The 19517-nt window shown below is 41.1% G+C and overlaps 1 protein-coding gene across 1 annotated transcript in view; it reads right to left on the bottom strand.

Annotated features, from left to right (window-relative positions):
* Positions 1–19166, bottom strand: part of LOC110840296 (putative G protein-coupled receptor Mth-like 1) — a 174924-nt gene extending 155758 nt beyond the window's left edge. Inside the window, exons 1-2 of the mRNA XM_087348929.1 lie at positions 19097–19166; positions 18060–18099 (exon numbers count right to left, since the gene is read on the bottom strand). Of these exons, the coding sequence (XP_087205055.1) occupies positions 18060–18099; positions 19097–19166 (110 nt within the window). The remainder of the gene's footprint in view (positions 1–18059; positions 18100–19096) is intronic.
* Positions 19167–19517: the final 351 nt, after the last annotated feature.

Here is a 19517-nt window from a genome sequence, read left to right on the forward strand (position 1 = left end):
TTGCACACAGAACACAAACACAGCGCGCCCTGGCGGCCTGCCACATCGTCGCAAGCAGAAGCCTAGGCCACATGGAAAATCCGTCCCGATGCCTTCAGCTACGGTTTCTCGCGGGATCACGATAAACTAGCCTTGACCTCCGAGAACGTTGGTACAAGTAACAGACCTGTACATTCGGCTATATGAACACAGTCTCAGGTCGATAATCTATCCGAAGTGATAGATTATCGACCTGAGACTGTGTTCATATATTGTGTTCATACATTGGCCTACCTGGAAAGGCTAAATAAACTGTTGATTTCCATAACAAATGGATAAAAGTCGAAATGTTTCTATATCAGGGTCTAATGATGTATCTCATTGGTTGTGTGTCACATTGTTTTTGTTGTGTCCTTTTTTTATTGTTTTGTTCTGTCTCTGTGTTGATGTATCTCATTGTTTATTGTGTCTTATTGTTTTTGTTGTGTCCTTTTGTTTATTGTTTTGTTCTGTCTCTGTGTTGATGTATCTCATTGTTTATTGTGTCTTATTGTTTTTGTTGTGTCCTTTTTTTATTGTTTTGTTCTGTCTCTGTGTTGATGTATCTCATTGTTTATTGTGTCTTATTGTTTTTGTTGTGTCCTTTTTTTATTGTTTTGTTCTGTCTCATTGTGTTGATGTATCTCATTGTTCTGTTCTGTCTCATTGTTTTGTATGTTATTGTAGGACACTGCCACCGGGTATAAACCCATTTGCAGTCAATAATAAATAATAATAATAATAATAATAATAATTACCTAAAGCCAGTTTAGTTCCTTCGCCTGTAAAGAGGAATTTAAGAGATAGAAACATCGCCCTGATGATGGAGGCAACAAGCACCCCTGAAACATAAGTAAACTTCTACCAGATGACACGGTGCAACAACCTAGAAGATAACCATCTTTACAACGTATTCTGACCTACTTAATGAAGTCACCATATTGGGAAGACAATGCAAGAATAAGTGGCACAACACGCTGTCTGGATCACAAGCCAAATGATTCTACTAACATTTAAATATGAATAAATTAATATGTTACATGATGATGGCTGTGTTCTGCGTTGCAGTGCCGTGCAGTCTGGTAGAAGTTTGGAACCATCAGAATCCTCACCGGTTTGCCGATAACGTGTTTACGGGAGACGGTATTTCAATCTCATTGCCAGAGAGAGAGAGAACCCAAGCATCCAGCGGTGAATATTTCAAGCACACAAAAGGATTGTGTCTTCATTTTGTGGAACACTCTGTATTTGTTGAAGATTAAATTTCAAATGGCTAACTTTGAAATGTTCCCAACACAGGCATTCATATTGTGCTTTATGGATTTCCTGTCACATCGAGATAACATTTCCGCTCGGAAATGGACCCCGACTGACAAGTAGACAAAAAGTGTGATTACCCCGTAACTACAGGATCAAAGTGTTTACTGCGACACAGATATTGGACAGCGACGCAATCAAATGCATTAAAGCCGTTTGCTTCAAAGAAATAAAAATTGAAGTTCGAGAATGAAAGTGAAAACTCCTTATACACCAAGTGACCTTTCATTGGAATAATTCAAAACAGAGAATGTTTCCTCGTATTTTGTACTTTCTCCCTTCTGAAGAGTCATTTCCGCGAAGTACATAATATTTATGAATAATGGTAATGTATTGTCTGTCCGCGTATTCGCAAACTGCGTCACTGAGGCTCTCAATCGACTTCGATAAATGTCGATTCTACACTCTGAGTTGTGAGGCGAATTTCGTTCGCTGTGTTCCGTAACGGTTCACTATATACATCCACCACAGAACAAACTTCTCGACTCTTTCTAAAAACAAGATTGTAAAAATATACAGTGTAAGTTACACTTAACAGGCGAGTTCAGCAGAAGAAATTATAAAAGACATGTATAAACAAAACCAAGGTGATATAAAAGTTGTTGACTTTGAGATGATCCATATAATGACTATAATGAACTCTTTGCGTTTAATAAACAAACTTTAAATTTACATGCAACTATTCACCGTTACGTTTATCGCATTCAAACTGGCGAAGAGTCAAAACTATATACTGAATGAATGAATAAATAATCAAGACTACAAGACTACAACTTCACTGTTCATTGGGACTACGGAAATTAGGATAAATTAAATATATATATATATACAGCTTGTTTAATATATGCTTCAATGTCGTAATGTAACAGAATCCTAAATTAACAGAATAAATCAAAGCTGATTTTAACACAGTCTAAATTCAGTGAAGGCTGTTAATTTTTATCTTTTTTATTTTAATTACAGTCGTTAAAAGTATCTTATGTAAATAAACATTGAAATAATTCGACGACTTTCGTAAAATTCTCCGATACAAGAGTAATCAAAATCAGTTTCTTCCTTCTAAAGTTGTTTCATGTTTATGGTAGGACGGACAGACTAACGAAGCAATTTTATTAGTCGCTTCGCAAGGTTTCTAACGCTGCTGGAAAAAATGTAGGCCAAACATAAAATACTGCCCAGGGTCTCATTACAACTTTTAACTGGAAAGCTTTTATGCTCATCGTCCAATTATGATCAGTGAAGAATGAACTGGAATGGATGTACAAGGAAGGAAACGTGGTCTGATGTCAAGTGCTTTTTCGGTATCTGCCTGGATGTTAATGAAAAAATCAGTCAGCATAGTCGGTCTAGGTTTGAACCCGGGACGTCAAAAATACGAGGGAGTGCTAACCACTCTACCGTGATGGTGGAAGTTTTGTAGTGAAGGTACTAACCAAGAAATACGAGGCGCGTCCCAAAAGTAAGTTTCCCACTCGTCCCACAGCTAGCAAACCTTATATTGAGCGAAGCGACTGTGCGTACGTGATAGAGCAATGACGTAGCATGGCGCATGCACTAACGGCACTTCGCGCGTTCTCACAGTAGCATCGTTGCAGCTGTTGAAGATGGAGGTTCTTATTCCAGCTCCCGCCGACTGTGAAGTGCGGTCAGTGATAACGCTAGGCCGCACACGGCTCGACGGACAGCAAGTCTCCTGCAGGAGTTCAGCTGGGAGGTGTTTAATCATTCACCCTACAGCCCGGACCTCGCTCCCAGTGATTTCCATCTTTTCCTACACCTCAAGAAATTCCTGTCCGGTCAGCGTCAGCGTTTTGAGAATGACAGAGAGGCGGAGATGGTTATCACACAGTGGTTCCAATCCCAGGCGGCAGACTTCTACGACACAGGTATTCAAAAGTTGGTCCCACGGTATGACAAATGTCTCAATTCCGGTGGCGAATATGTTGAAAAATAGCTGGACACTTGCTGTATCTGTTGCAATAAATATTTCCATGAAATTGTGTTTTGTTTCTGTAAACGGCCCCAGGGAAACTTACTTTGTGGACGAGCCTCGTACTTGAACACTTGAGTAACTATCGGTTGTGCCATGAGTAGATAAGAACATTTCAAGAAAACGCAATGTGATAAGGAGATTCTGGGCGTTTTCCATCTGAGGCCTAATGGCTATTGTGTCCTCAGAAACCGTGCATGTCCTTCACGGTCGATCGCTTGAAGGTTCATACAATGGGAAAACGACCGGAAATGGACCCACAATGATAATTTCCACAAAACGAAACCTACAGATTGTTCTCTTGTTCCCAAGTAGCGACGCGGGAATAACATTACAAGTTCGTTATTCCCCGCAGTTCAGTGGCCTCACATAGGACGAATTCATTTTGTGCTCCGTAGGCCTGTACTAATATCAACCTTAGTGCAATCAAGGGCGCCTGTCCACACACGCACGCACTGACCTCTTCACAGTAGAACATGTTTATTGTGGAATCCCAAGGGACCTGACAACGTTTCCGTTTCAAAAAATTTTCCATTTAACACACAGTCAATTTTGTAACTATGCTACGAGCTGGACGTCCGGGATTTGACTCCGGGCACGGTAGGATTTGTCTTTTTTCCACGACGCCGAGACCTGCTCTGGGACCCTCACAGCCTCCAACCCAAAGGGTACCATTCTTTCCTCGGAGGTTAAAGCAGCCGATACTGAAGCAAACTACTAACTTCCATGTAGTGCCGAGATTAAGAATGCGATACTTAAGCACATGGGACAAATTAATGTCTTCTTTACTCATCATTAAATAAAAATACACTGCCATGACATAACTCCCCGACGGGGCAGAGGATTTTTCCTCTGGCCTATGCGTCCAGACCAGCTCTGGGGCCCACCCAGCCTCCTATCCAATGGGTACCGGGGTCCTTTCCCGGGGGGTAAAGTGCGGCCGAGGCGTGATGCTGACCACTCACCCCCAACGAGTGCCGATGAGCGCTTTGCCTTTGTGAGGTCACTCCACTTGCTAAGAGGCTTACAGCCGTGGGAGGTATTGATCCTTCTCCGTATATCCTCACCAAAGTTTATATTTCCGATAACAAATCTGTCAGCTTCGAACCTCAACAGTCTCCACATGTTGTGTCTGGCCACTGACTGAATTTAAATTACTAGCGCTGAATGACTTTACTACTGCCAGAGACAGTTTGGTGGTGCACCGTTCTCATTCTTCTTGTCGCAATGGATCTGGAAAACAGGTTCTTACACAGGCCCAAAATGTACTTCTCAACACCTTGTCTTATTGTTGATTGTTGTCTTCTGGGTTGTGTCGCCGTGAGGACTTTTGGGCAGGTACCAATGTTTCGAGTTATCACGCTGATTCCATGTTCAAGGGGAATTTTATTGAATTCATAACACAATAATTAATCTTCATAAATGTTTTGTGATCAGATTTATGAAAGCTGTAAAATTACGATATTTCCGGCATAAACAACTGTTTTGCTGCGTCGTAACATAGCAGGCCATGAATGAATGAACAGCATTTTGTTTCAACATGGTGTTCCCACGAAGAAACACACAGAAATTAAAAGTAAGTAACGTTGAACAACAAAATTAAAATTTTCCTTCATCTTTGCTTAATTAAAGAATGTAATACAATGTAATGTTGTGTAATCTCAAATATGATCTTAGGTCCAGGTTATAACAACTGAAAATAGTAATTTTAGGAAATAATCATAAACAAATATTTGCCTTTACATACATACTTTTCCAACTCCGTTTGGTCCAGACATTTCTTTGAGTGCGGTGTCTTCGAAGACATGCAATTTGTATTCGACTGTCGACGCAAGAGACCACGTTTCACAACCATACAAAACAATTAGCAAAATTATTGTGTATAGCGTTTGTGAAAGAAGGCGGTACAATATTTTAGTATTGGATTTATTTTCTTACAAATCTCTTCTTCTCGAAATTCGTCTTACAAGTCACGCCCACCAAAACCTCTTCCTCCTTTCAGTAAGGTAAAGCAAAGCCCCATAATAATAATTAATTATTATGTTTCCATCTCGGAAAACAGAGATCCGCCACTGGACCACTTCAGCACGTGTAAGAGCAGCAGAAGCGAGTGTTGACCTCGCGAAAGGTCACACATGGTCTTCCATGCGAAATGAGGTTAACACTCCGGGGCCACAACCCCAGCACGGCATGTTGTTGAGGCCACAAACACCCAAGAACGTAACGAAAACGCGCTCAATAGATGCTGCCGTTTCAGAGATAAAACAGCTGACGCTTGCAAATACTGTAACAAGGTCACAGAAGACAACACGAAGGGAGATCTTGCCACGCGATTAATGTAATATCCAGATACATTTCAGTCTCATTAATAGGCAATGTCATTTTGGGTCAATAATCAGGCAGATTAGGGGGGGGGGGAGGGGGAGAAAACTGCATGTAATGAATTGACCTGGCTCAAGATAGGGACAAACGAGTGATTTGATGCATATATCAACCACTTGGTTGTAACAAAGAGAGACAAATTTTTGCATCTCCAAAACAACTACCAACAGCACAATTAACCTTGTACCAGTAAGTTAGAGTCACGACATCAAAATGATAATTTGTTGTCGTCCATTTTCTAATTACATTATTGTTCTTCAGGTCCCCTTTCACGCTGATTTTTCCGTCGTTTCTTGGGTAGATTTACAGCTATTCTATTTTCGAAAGAGTCACAGTAGAGGCCTGTATGCGCGTTGTCAGTAAAGTAAAAAGTAAAGTTTGTCCCACTATACGCCATGTAGGCGTTTGGGGTGAGAGGAGGTATAGCTCCTCCCTTCCTTGACCTCGGCACTAGATGGGGGGTGAGTGGTCAGCATCACGCCCCGACCGGCTTTACCCCCGGGAAAGGACCCCGGTACGCATTGTAGAGGAGGCTGGGTGGGCCCCAGAGCCGGTCTGGACGCAGAGGCTAGAGGAAAAATCCTCTGCCCCCGTCGGGGATCGAACCCCGGCCGTCCAGCCCGTAGCTAGTCACTATACTGACTGAGCTATCCCGGCTCATGCGCGTTGTCAGTAATGTCAGCAAATTGTGAAACACCCTGTTTCAATGACTTTTATTTCTGTGCTTCCTTCTCCTACGTATTTTAATTTCAAAGCACCTCAAACCTCCCCGGCTCGGAACTTCAGTAGCTCTCACATCGCTTCTGCTTCTGCCTTCAGCTTCCGAACCCTGGTTTCCCGTCACGCACCCGCCACAAAGGGCTCTGTGGATTTACATCCGACAGCTGCAAATCCAGATGACCTCTGCCTGTTCAGTTCAGCTTCAATAATTTAAATATATCTTCAGATTTATTAAAAAAAACATTAAATTCAAAACAGAGGCATAATAACTAAGATTCTAAACACCTGTGACTTGCTTTAGTATCATCCTGAAGATGGCGGCTGTATATTCCTCCGAAACATAAGTACGTACCTACTTGTCCACATGGCGTTACAACCCGTAGGCGAACTATCCAACACAGTCCATTTTTATGAGATACAAAGATTTCTCTCAAAAGACAAGACTGGGAAGGAGTTGTTGAATGAATGTGTTCCAAGGTCAATGTTGCGCAACAATATTTTCCAACAATGACCTAGATCGTTCTTGAACTAATGTTGTATCCAAGACAGTGAAATCTTCCCCTTACTGTGAAAATAACACCCCTTTTTCGCTGTCATGTCAACGTGGCAAAATCACCTTAACTTTTGCTGTTCATAACGTAAAGCGTGTAGCGCTTTCCTGGGGGAAAATAATTTCATCACCTAAGACCGGGAACACAACATTTTCAACTATTTTTTCCTCTTTAAGTTTTCCTGTGTTTTGCCTATGGCCTCGAACTTATGAAACACCCGGTATAAACTACTGGCTGCAGCTGCTGTGTTACTGGCATCAGCGACTCTTTAAATTTTAAAGCAGGGGATTCTCAGCCCGCGGGCCCTGCGATGTATTTAACGTGGCCTTCGTCATTCGTATAATATGCCAGTTTTGCCAACCTGTATGACATAAAATATTTCCTCGATTTCAAAAAAAACAAAAAAGACGTTTTGATAATGTCGTCAGTATTTGGTAGTGCCCGTTACTGTGGGCAACTCAGCAGTAAAATAAAGAACTAGGACGCATCTCACTGATGAACACTTGGAGGCTGCGTGCGAATCACAGCGACATAAATTAAACCTCATATAGCAATGACCCTTATCCTATACGATTTACTTCCAGACGCATAAACTTTTTCACACTGCTTGTCTCACTTAGAAAGAACCATGTCGACTACTGTTTTTATTGTATATTCAAATTCAGCTAATGTTTATAAATTAATGAGCCCATAAACTTCCAATAAGTGATAAGTCTTGTAGCAGGGTGTGGGTTAAGTTACTTCAAAGAAAACTGCCGCACAGCATGTGTGATATTGCGTGGCACTAGTGTGCAAGTCATGTGACCAAATACAAGTCAGAGATACAGCGTAAATTAAAAGTAGTGTGAAATTCCGGTTTAAATTCAAATCTTTATTTAGCACTTGCTAAATAAAGATTTCGCCCTCCGCACTGGGCCAGTCTTGCAAAAAACACACCATCATAAGCAGTATCCTTCTCCACGTGTATGTGCGTGTTATGGAACAAAGCGGTGGTGGTCTAATTTGAGGTAAAAACCTCGGGATTTGCTTGGAGGGCCGAGTAAAACCAAATAAACTCGGGACAGCCGAGAGTTTAACCCGTGACTTCCCGAAGAAGCAGGAACGATAACCATTCTGCTGCAACGTTCATCAAAAAATTACAAAAAAAAACATTAAAACGACAAAACAAATTACTATTGAGTAGATTTGATTAAAATTCTTTACGGATAAACTCTACTACTTAAGAGACGGTATGACTGAACGGGCATGTCCCCTTTCACCTCATCAGTTTACACTTCAGATCCAAAGCAGGCTCCATCATTGCTATCCCTATGCGCAACTCGGTAGTCACGACTAAAAAGTCGGATTGTGACAGCATTTTACCCACGAAAGCTCATCCCACTCAGTGCAGAGGATCCGAGAACCGCCACGCGCCGACAGCCCTACAAACTCCCACCCGCATAATTACAAACACATCGCCATGTAATCTTTATCTCACTGCACCCACGCCGGCCTTTCAGCTACAGAGCTGTGCCCGCCTACATCCATAGTTCGATCGAACACGTCAGACCTACATCGCTCGATGTGCCAAATCAGTCCCTCTGAATTACGTTGTGCACCACTGACACTCCAGAGTCAAAACATCCCTACATAAAAATCTAGAAACTGTGATTAATTTTCGAAACGATGCACACATTTTTATTCTGGGCACGATTGGCTGAGTCCGGCTTTCTTTCTTTTTTGCACAAACCATGTAAACAATCCTGAAGACAGCTGTGTGATCAGATCAGTTATCACCACCGGACAACACAATGCCGCGAACAAACCTCGAGCTCGAAGATGGAGGCAGCATGCACTGCCTCGAAATCCTCGTGACGTTGAAACCAAGAACAACATCGACTTCTTTGGTACCGTAAGAACCTCAAATCCCATAAGCGCGGGGAAAGGAACCCGAGAATCCGGTGTTACGGGCAGTCCGGCCACGATGATCAAATCAGTGTTCGAAATTTCAAAATGTGCTAATACAGATGCTCCACAGCTAAAACTTGTCAAATATGACTTGAAATTTATGTATCTCCGATATATCAGCACGTTTCAACACAGAGAGAAACCAGAAGACACCAAAACTGACTTAAAAATTCCGTCTTGTATTGATTCCGAGCAGACATACAATAGAGTTTAATCTAGAATTAATTACAATTGGATTAATTTAAGCTAAATTGTACATCGTAAGCTGTTCATCCCAATCCGTCGTAGCATTTCCTTCCAGTTCCAACCAATCATCTTTATGATGTTTTGTTTAATCTTAAAATAAGAGCATGTTTATTACAAATCGGTTCTGAGGTCCCTTAGATAACGGTAGCTTAATGTAAACTGAAGACGCCAAGAGATACAGAGTTATGGTACACTAAACCAGAGTAATCAACAAGCAATCTATGGTCTTTCCGCAGCTTTGTCGGTCGGTTAAAGCAGTGGTGTGCCGCAACAGGATTTCAGGTGTGCCGCGAATTTTTTTATAAGAAATCGCATATTCTCACGTTACAGTTCTAAAATGTCAATTCGTATCCTTCATCGTCGAGTTTTATCCAGCGTGCGTGATGTTTTGTTTCTATATGCCTGCATTCTTACAAGGCAAATATTTACATGAAGATACATATTTATGGTCATGTACAGTTTCGTAACTCCTTTTCGTGCGGCGAAATTCTGTGGTGTGCCTTCATGTGTCTTTGAGAAATCAGGATGTGTCGCGGGTAGAAAGTTGCTCTAGAGTGACGAACATTGCATTCGGAAGTCAAGATAAAAGACATTCACACCGAAATGGGTGCACGTCTATTCGATCCCCAGTTGAAGTGCTAGGGACAACTGCTTCAAAAGCCTGGAAAAAATTTCTGCTGTCTAATAGAGTCGTGCAGAGAGAGTACCATGCATTGCGTAAAGCAATTATGTTGGCCTGTTAATGTCATCAGGCAGACTGTTGCCTCGGAAAGAATTCCCCCCGCCCGGATCGCCGTGTAACAACTTCAAGAAACTAAATAATTGCAGCTTTAATTACAAACAACTGAAAGTGTAGATCATCCCTTTTTCTTTTTTACTACTGTTAACTTGTATGAAGGATAATGCATAACGTAAAATGCTTCTGCGTGTTGCTAACATTATAGAAATCTCAAATTAAGATTAGAATCTAACGGCACTACAGACATCTATTTTTATAATGTTTTGCTTCATCTGCTCGTCAACCAGCCTCTGTCCGTCTTATCTGCACCAGGGGTCTCGAAAGTTTTCGCAAGTGGGTCATTTGGTCATTAAATTCTATGCCCACGAGCCTCATTATTAAGTCCGAAAATATTTTTTTGGAAAATATGTACGCCGAATATAAGCTATTATCATATTAAGAAGTGTAAAATTAATTGCGTTGATAAAGATTACTTCAACCAGCATCCGCGCCGCAGTTCAACAGCCCTGAACCGCACAACGCTGGGTATGAATTAATAAGGATTTAATGTATGAGTACCTATTCGTTTTTAAGCACGTTCGTTACACCTCGGAAAGTAATGCGGTTACATGAACGATTCTAATATCAGACATTCTTAAAGACAAAGCAGGTTTAAAATTCTCTCAGTTTCTGGAACTCGAAGACATTTTTCCTTGTATGTAGACATGGATTAAAAAAAATAGGTTATCAAGCCTACGAGAAGATTTCTGTCTTCTGGGTTGTTGCGCTGTGTAGTCTGGTAGATGTTAACCAACGTTTCGGAGGTCATACTGCCTCCGTCATCAGAGTATGAAGATTTTTGTCTTCTGGGTTATTGCGCTGTGTAGTCTGGTCGATGTTTACCAACGTTTCAGAGGTCGTACTGCCTCCGTCATCAGAGTATGAAGATTTCTGTCTTCTGGGTTGTTGCGCTGTGTAGTCTGGTCGATGTTTACCAACGTTTCAGAGGTCATACTGCCTCCGTCATCAGAGTATGAGGATTTCTGTCTTCTGGGTTGTTGCGCTGTGTAGTCTGGTAGATGTTAACCAACGTTTCGGAGGTCATACTGCCTCCGTCATCAGAGTATGAAGATTTCTGTCTTCTGGGTTGTTGCGCTGTGTAGTCTGGTAGATGTTAACCAACGTTTCTGAGGTCATACTGCCTCCATCATCAGAGTACGAAGATTTCTGTCTTCTGGGTTTTTGCGCTGTGTAGTCTGGTAGATATTTACCAACGTTTCGGAGGTCATACTGCCTCCATCATCAGGGCGATGAGTATGACGATTTCCGTCTTCTGGGTTGTTGCGCTGTGTAGTCTGGTCGATGTTTACCAACGTTTCAGAGGCCATACTGCCTCCGTCATCAGAGTATGACGATTTCCGTCTTCTGGGTTGTTGCGCTGTGTAGTCTGGTCGATGTTAACCAACGTTACAGAGGTCATACTGCCTCCGTCAATCGCCCTGATGACAGAGGCAGTATAACCTTGATCTTTTAATGGTAAAACGTGGTGGTTACTTCGCGGTTCGGACTGAAGTCTTACATATTATTAATCCTTTAAACCCTAGTAATACGACCTGTCTCGCCTGCTTATCAATCTGAAAGTCTGCACTTTTTATGCTTCGTATGATTCTCACTATAAACACAGATTATTTTCTTAGACAGTGTCAACAAACCGATATTCGTGATGGTGCAAATCATTCTGCTGGTATTTATATTCCACATGACGTCAAAGCAACATCAGATTTAAAATTCCTTGGGTTTTGTTTACGCTCGGTACATATCCGGAAAAAGGAAAGCAGATCTGGGAGACGTGTGGATTTTTGTGTACGTGGGTTTGGCCAACTGAAGAAGGCTTCAGATGCAACACCCACAATGTTATGCATTCGCTGAAGTGAAGTCCCCGTCCGTCCGCATGTTTTGTATCTCTGATGAATGGAGTCAACCAGTGGCGGAGTAAGACTAGTTCAAAAGTGGCAATCCTGCTACGTTGATAAGCCTGAATGGCTTATAATTTACCTAGTGTCTGTAACAGAAACCCACTTGGTCACCAACCGACTTTTATCTGCGCCCTGGAGGGCGTGCCCTCGTAAGCTGCTTATACAATGGAGCGAACTGGGTCTCTGAGCAAAAGATAAATCATTCTATGAACAGTGTGTATCTCATTCAAAGCACAACTCCTACAGTCCACCGGGTTACAAATGCGACAAAATGGAACAGAGTCTGTACAGATCAGTCGCTTCCTATGAGAATACACACACCTGGTGGTACAAATAAGTCCAGTCGCTGATGATGAACGATTTCAAGCCAAACAGCAATTATTATTGACGCCTATCAGCACACGACGGAAATCAAACCACAGCGACCACTGAATGTTGTGTTAGACATCCGTTTTGAAGAAGGTTATCTTTTGGGATGTCGCGCCTCGTATTCTGGTAGAAGATGACCAACGTTTCAATGGTGCTTACTGCCTCCATCTTCAGGAAGGTGGTTATAAAGGCCCTGACAATGGAAGCAGCCCGTACCTCTGAAATTTCGTCAAACTTCTGCCAGAACACACGGCGTACCAACCAAGTACATAGTCATCTTCATACTCGCTGAAACATTTCAGTCTTCGGCCGTTTAATCTACGAGGGAAGAGCCCCAACGCGGATAAAATACCGAGGACTGCATGAGCCCCGTTTCCACTTCCACCCACTTTCTCAGAGGACACTCGCCTGTTCTGTACTTGTGATACGTCACTGCAGATACGATTTTAAATACGATGTTATTTGCAGAATCAACCCGCGTAGATCTGCACAACGTTTAAATAAGTCAGCACATTCCGTTTGTGGCACCAGACTGAAACGAGTTAAGTCGTCATTTACACAGAAGCGTTCTGTACATGACAACTCACTTCCTGCTGGAGCCATCCACCAGCGTATTCATTTGCTCTTCGTAAATCCTGCTGAATTCTAGCTGATGGTACACAAGTGAAGCTGGTTTAACATACGATATCCAGTACAGACTAATTCCCTCTGGCAACGAAATTCGAACTGTTAATACAAGACGGTGCCTTGTAAATGGATCACATCCAGTCTAACTCGCAAACAATTTCTGTAAAATCCATTTTAATTTTGGCCAGTAATCTCACAGAAATAGATCTTTCGCTATCATGTCTCACCTTGAACACAGTTATTAACTGTTTATTTAAGGTCAGTATCAGAGCAATATCATTGCGACACCAACTTGTCACCTGACTTAATCCGAGCTCTATCTAGACACACCTTCTCTCTCTCTCTCTCTCTCTCACACACACACACACACACACACACAGACACCGGTGAGCGCATTCAGAATGCCAAGGTGTAAGGAACACGAAGAAGGTCTGTGTGCTCCTGGAAGGATTTCACCTTTCCGATCTCGTTTGTTGTGAAGGCAACTACTCCCGGCTTATCACACAATTTCTATAAGCTTCAACGCAAGCGAGATTCTCAGTTACAGGTTCTGGGACATAAGACACAAGCACCTTCGTCCTCCTCGATTAGGAATTCAACAAGAATTCCACAAGTTGGCACGTGTTCTGACAGGACGGCAAATTTCTCTGTAACATGCCACAAGCATGACTACCAACCTCAGCTTTGTGGAATCGGGGCCCCTCCATATTCATACAACTTCTAAGATGATTTGTTCATTGCCAGTGTTACTTTGTAGCTGGTGAAAGATTCATACGCTAAATAAAAACAATTAAAATACATGGCTTCGTGGCCTAATTTAAGGTAATATCCCAACATTTGTCTGGAAGGACTGAGGGATACCACGCAAAACCCCTGTCAGGATAGCCGGTCTCCGGGCCGAGACTTGAACCTGGGACCTCCCGAATAGGAAGCAGGAATACTAACCGCTCAACCACAACGTTCGGTTGTTGCGTGTGTCCTTCGGTTTGTGCACCCTTGATGCAGATCTACAGATGCCTACAGACTTACACATTAAAAGAGTGTCAATCTCCCCAAAGAATGGGTCAATAGAACAGTGTGTGACAGGCGATACGCGCAGTTACATATGAGGGCATGGTAAGCGGGTCGTGGAAACTGACAAATCACATCTCACATCCGAGAGTGTACAGTCAGCAAACGTACCTTGGGAATGGAAACACTAAAGACTCTTCCCAATGTATCGTATATCTGCCTTGGTCGTGCAGAACAGTTTCAAGCGTCCACACCAACGAAAGTTTCAAATACCGTAATTTTTCGGAGCATATTCTTCTCCTTCTTCCTGGAAGAACAGCTCGATTCGTTCTTCCCCTCTTTGATTTCAGGAGATTTCAAATCCTTGTTCAGAACACGAGACTAAATATTCGCCCGGCGTAACAATTCTGACGCGTTCGCTCAGCGTCTGCCAGCAGATTTTCTATTCGTGAATTCGTAAAACAAGTGGGACGGACGGGCAAGAACTCCAGTATAACACCTGATCAAACCAGTCCAGCGGTCCTCAAATCGCTGAGATGAAACAGTGCAAACACCCCTCATGTTTAATTATGTCAGAAACCTACAACTTATTTTTCGCTATAAAAATATTTGGTGAGCTACGCTATGAGTCGAAATATAAGTAGAAACAAGTGTAAAGTGTCAGTTATTGTCCGATCTAAACAAAAATTGGAATGTGTCGACAAATTTGAGTGCAGCTCCCAAATATCAAATATAATGAAAATCCATCCAGCGGTACTCAAACTCTTACGTGCTCACAAACATGGTGTATTAGGCTCAAATTTTCGTTGCCAAACACTGACAAACACTATTTTCACGAGCTGGATTAGAAATCGTGAACATGGGTAGTGTATTAACGACGGGCCGATATGGAGATCTGAGAAGTTCTTCGTAAGTTTCTACGACACGTCTGATGAGTGTGATAATAAATGTATACCTAGTACCCTAATAAAGCGACGGGCTGATCACTTGTCCAAGGAATCCTACCAAATGTCTAAATAGATTAAGAAACCTACAATGTGTGAGGAGGCCAAGGTCCTTCAAGGACTGTAGAAACACACAGAGGAGGAGGTACCCTAATAATGATGTTGTCCGGAGCACGATTATTGCAGAAGTAGTCGTAATTATTTTCTAAACAAATAATAACAGCTGAAGCATGGCATCTCAACCTCTTTCATACATGGGGCCACATCCACCCATTCTTATCGATTTTTTAAGAAACGGATTTCCTTCTGAATCCCAAGGCGAAAGACTGCGATGAGGACACGACTTTTGGGCCGGACTAGGTCACGGAACACCGATTACGAACCAACCTACTAGCCACCGAGGCTACCTCATCTCACACGTCGGTACGTTAAAGAACAGGTGAATAATGCACCACATCACGTAATTAACTGGCTCTAAGTATTAATCACAAATGAACTTAATTACACCCGTGCCTGTTTGTTTAAGAACCCTAAGGTTAATTGTGCCTATCACCTTACACTTCCTGGGTGGCACGCTGCGAAGAGAGATGGGGCCTCTGTGTCGAGTACGAAAACAAAAGAGAGAATTGATTAGACAGCCTCCAAAGAAAAATCCCAGCCTGAAGGTGTCCGGTGATGCCTCGGTCGGTAAAGTGATTGGCCGGGGTTGAAATCGTGTTGGGAAGTTCCTCTGGGCCAGCATTCTGAGCCCTTCCACCCTCCGGGAGGTTTCTACCCTGGGAATAATACAAGAACACTGTCCGCGAAGCTCTATCGTCTGACACGTACTCCCAAACCTTAACAGACCTACTGACAATTACAAGATTTTTGTAGAATATGAAGTCTCTCTCTCCCGCGATTGGTCGTTCCAAGGTTGAATAAAATGTGTGAAATTTTACACGATCTGAATAATATCTGTGTTGCTGGCTGATAAACCTCTTCAGATTTAAATATCTCTAAAGTAATTTACATTTTAATACAACGCTCATTTTAAACAGTGGACAGACAATCTTGACTGAGACTTTTCGTGGTTCTTGGTCGTTACGTGCATGCTCAGAGAAATGTTAATTTTTCTCTAAATGTGTTCTCGTGATATGTAACTGTTTTGGTGCGGCTAGCGTGGAACCAGCCACAGGGAGTAATGCCAGAAACGGATATTCAACCCTCGCTTCTCGGCCGAAATAGGACATCCTGTGGCTACAATGAAGCGAGTTGAGAGACATCGGCATCCTGTCTTGCGACCACACAAACTGCCTAATCACACTTAAAACTGTATTAAACCAAGTAAGGTCAGAATAGGAAGCGACTACGTTTGTATTATTAGGCATACAACAGCATCTGCTAACCTCACATTAGATGGTTACTTACGAGGCTCGAGATTCCGCAGATGAAACCTACTGAGGAGAAGAAGTGTGTGTATTTTTATTGAGAATGGTCAGTGCTCCAACAAAACTGATATTTCGCACCATTGTAGAGAAGAGGATTTGGAAATCTGTGCAATTCAACCAGAAACAAAAACATCTAACTTCATTATATTCATCTTGTTCAGAGTTACATCACGTAATTTTCACCAATTTATAAGGGGATCTAAAACACGGAATTCTTGATCTGTGGTGACATAAATATAGTCATCTCAATTAAAACAGTCGATAAAAATGAATTAACACATTGCTAACAACATATAACTTGACACATACTGTAAATTTTTGAAGAAGAATTAAAAATGATTTTGGTACAGCAATCGATATTATTTCTTTAGATCATATAAGACTTTGCTCATCTTCTACTTCTCCATAATAAATGGCATATCAGACCATGAGCATGTAACTCAGTATGTTCACTCAAATAAAAAACTTTCATCACAATATGACGAAATAATTAATAAAATTCTGAAAGATTTTTCACTTTTAAAATGTCAGTAGTGAGACCACTGTACCAAAAAGATGACAAAAACTGATACAACAAACTACTTGCAAATTTCACAATTAACTACTTTTTCTAAACTACTTGAGATGGTTAGGTTAGGTTTAGTCATCAGATGCATACTAACAACATACTGGTCCCGAAAAATTTGCCTTCAGGAAAGTTACACCTTCAAACTAAGAGACAACTTGCTAAATTCCATTAACCAAAAGATGAATGTTGGAGGAATTTTGCTTTTGTCTACACTAATCATGAAATTTTTGAACTAAATTACATTTTTATGGCATTCAAGGAATATCTACAAAATGGTTCACATCCTATTCAACAAACAGAAACAAAAGATAAAAGTAAAATCACCTAAAAACAATCAGAACTTTTACTCAAATTTGAAAACAATAAATCACAGACTTCCCCAAGGGTCAATTTCTTTTCATAACGTACGTAAATGACCTTCCTCCAACATTAAATAACAACCCATAACATTTGCTTATGACACAAGTATCACAATCTCAATCAAAATTCTTTTGATGATTTCTGTGCAACATAAAACACAGTTCTCTCTCACATCCATAAATTTCTACTGCTAACAAGCTGGCCCTAAATCTTCATAATTCAAATATAACAAAATTTATATAAAAATAACTCACCACAATATGCATTAAGTATTGGTTATAACGGTAAGTATATACAAGAGTCACTAAATACAAAAATTCGTTGTTTTGCAAATTGATAGCCACAAAAAAACTGGTAAAAATCACACTGACCAAATGATTCCAAAAGGGGGGGGGGGGGAAATTTCATCCAACAGCAAAAAAAGATATCCACTGAAATATCAATGGCTGGTGTCAAACCTAGAAATTCATCTAGAAGTCTATTCAAGAGATAAAGGAATCTTGGCATCTTCATTGTGAATAACCAAGAACTTTTTCAACACGAGGGATAAGACCAGTTGCCAACTTCTCATGTGTTCAGAAGAGTGCATATTACGAACTTATCAAAATTTTCAACAGTTTGCCATCATGTCTCATAAGTCTTCTAAATAAAAAGTATGATTAAAGTAGCATTAAACATATTCTTAATTACACATTCCTCCATCTGACTAACTCATGGATCCATAAAGAATTATGTATATATTCTGGAAAGATCAGTTCAAATTCGGGTTATGTGAGTCATTTCTGTGACAGACTGTCCTTGTCCTTGTCCTTCCAAGCGACACGGCCTCACTACAATTTAACGGAATAAAAAGTAGAGAAAAATAAGAGACATAACTACTGTACTCACCGATGTTCCCACAGTCCATCAGGAGCTTTCAGACACGTCTCTAAATATCACACGAAATAAAGTGGATTCTGTATACACGATATGTGCATGCGAAGCAACAAAGACACTGTATCGTATGATTTCATTATGTTAAAACCAGCAGCTTAAAGCACACAAACAGACAACGCCTTTCTGCACTTGAAACTTCCACATGGTAACACGACAACACAGTTTTACATTTAAAATATCATGATACATAATAAACGAATTTGCAACTGTACTAAATAATAAAACTCCGGTCAAATGCGCTTACTTTACCTGCAAATGCACTGCACAATCGTTCGGATGACCACCAAATTCACTACTCACATGTACCGAACATCAATCATCACGCATCACGCCATATTTCTTTTCTTCTTTTTCCCACAAAGACTAGCTTAGAAAACAGATGAAACGAGACACTGCGGGTGTGTTCAGTAAGCACGGCTGTACGTTATGAGAACAAATGCTACCAAATTGATGAAAAACACGTCAAAAGGCAAACAGGTCATGGAAACTCGTGCTTGTACCGAGAACAAAAATGTTATTATTGTTTATTTGACGATAATATAAAAGTAAATCAGTTGGAAAGGCAGAGGCGAGAGGAATCTTGTCTGCAGTTCGAAAGTCATCCTACATCGCCTGGACGGATTCAAAAAAAGAACTGAAAGGTGCGACATGATATTTAAAATGTGTTATTCGCTTATATAATTTTCCTTCAGGTTCCATTTATTGTCGATATAAATTCATTGTTCCAGAGCTAAACGAGCCACAGATACAATGCATAATCATAAATTAATTTTATTTGTATTTAATTAAACACCACACCCAAAGATGTTTTATAAAGGTTGTACATTTTAATGAGGCACATATTTTGACATAGGCCTACAACTGGAATTTCTGGATGCCAACAGGAAGGCGGAAACCGAGAATTATTTGAATGAATCGAATCCAGGATGCAAGATCAGCGAAAATAATGGATGATCAGGGGATAGATAAGGAGGAACAGTGATAATTGCCTTCTGGAATATTGAGTCTTGTAGTCAGGTAGAAGTTGACAGACTTTTTAGAGACGCTCGCTGCTTCCATCGTTAGAGAAACCCTATTGATGGAGGCAGTAAACGCCTAGGAAACGTCGGTCAACTTTTGTGAGACTACAACGTGCAACATCCCGGATGGCCGTTATCATCATAATCGCAGCTGTGAAAAGAGAGGTGATTAGGAATTGGAAGACGTCAATAACGCTAACAAAACGATACCTACAACGTTCTGTACGATAAGTGAAACGGATATCAACCAAAATTCGTCTCATCTCAAAACAGTTCTTACAGCGCTTTCGAAGATGAATCATGCCGACGTGCAGAGAAACAATCTCCTTTTTTTAGCACTTTGTGCTAATTGTCTTAATTTTGGTATGAAGCACTAATTGTTCACATGGCA

Source organism: Zootermopsis nevadensis, unplaced genomic scaffold, assembly GCF_977971745.1.
Source record: "Zootermopsis nevadensis isolate Lab colony 2312 unplaced genomic scaffold, Znev_1.0 Znev_ptg000015l, whole genome shotgun sequence".
Lineage (NCBI taxonomy): Eukaryota > Metazoa > Arthropoda > Insecta > Blattodea > Termopsidae > Zootermopsis > Zootermopsis nevadensis.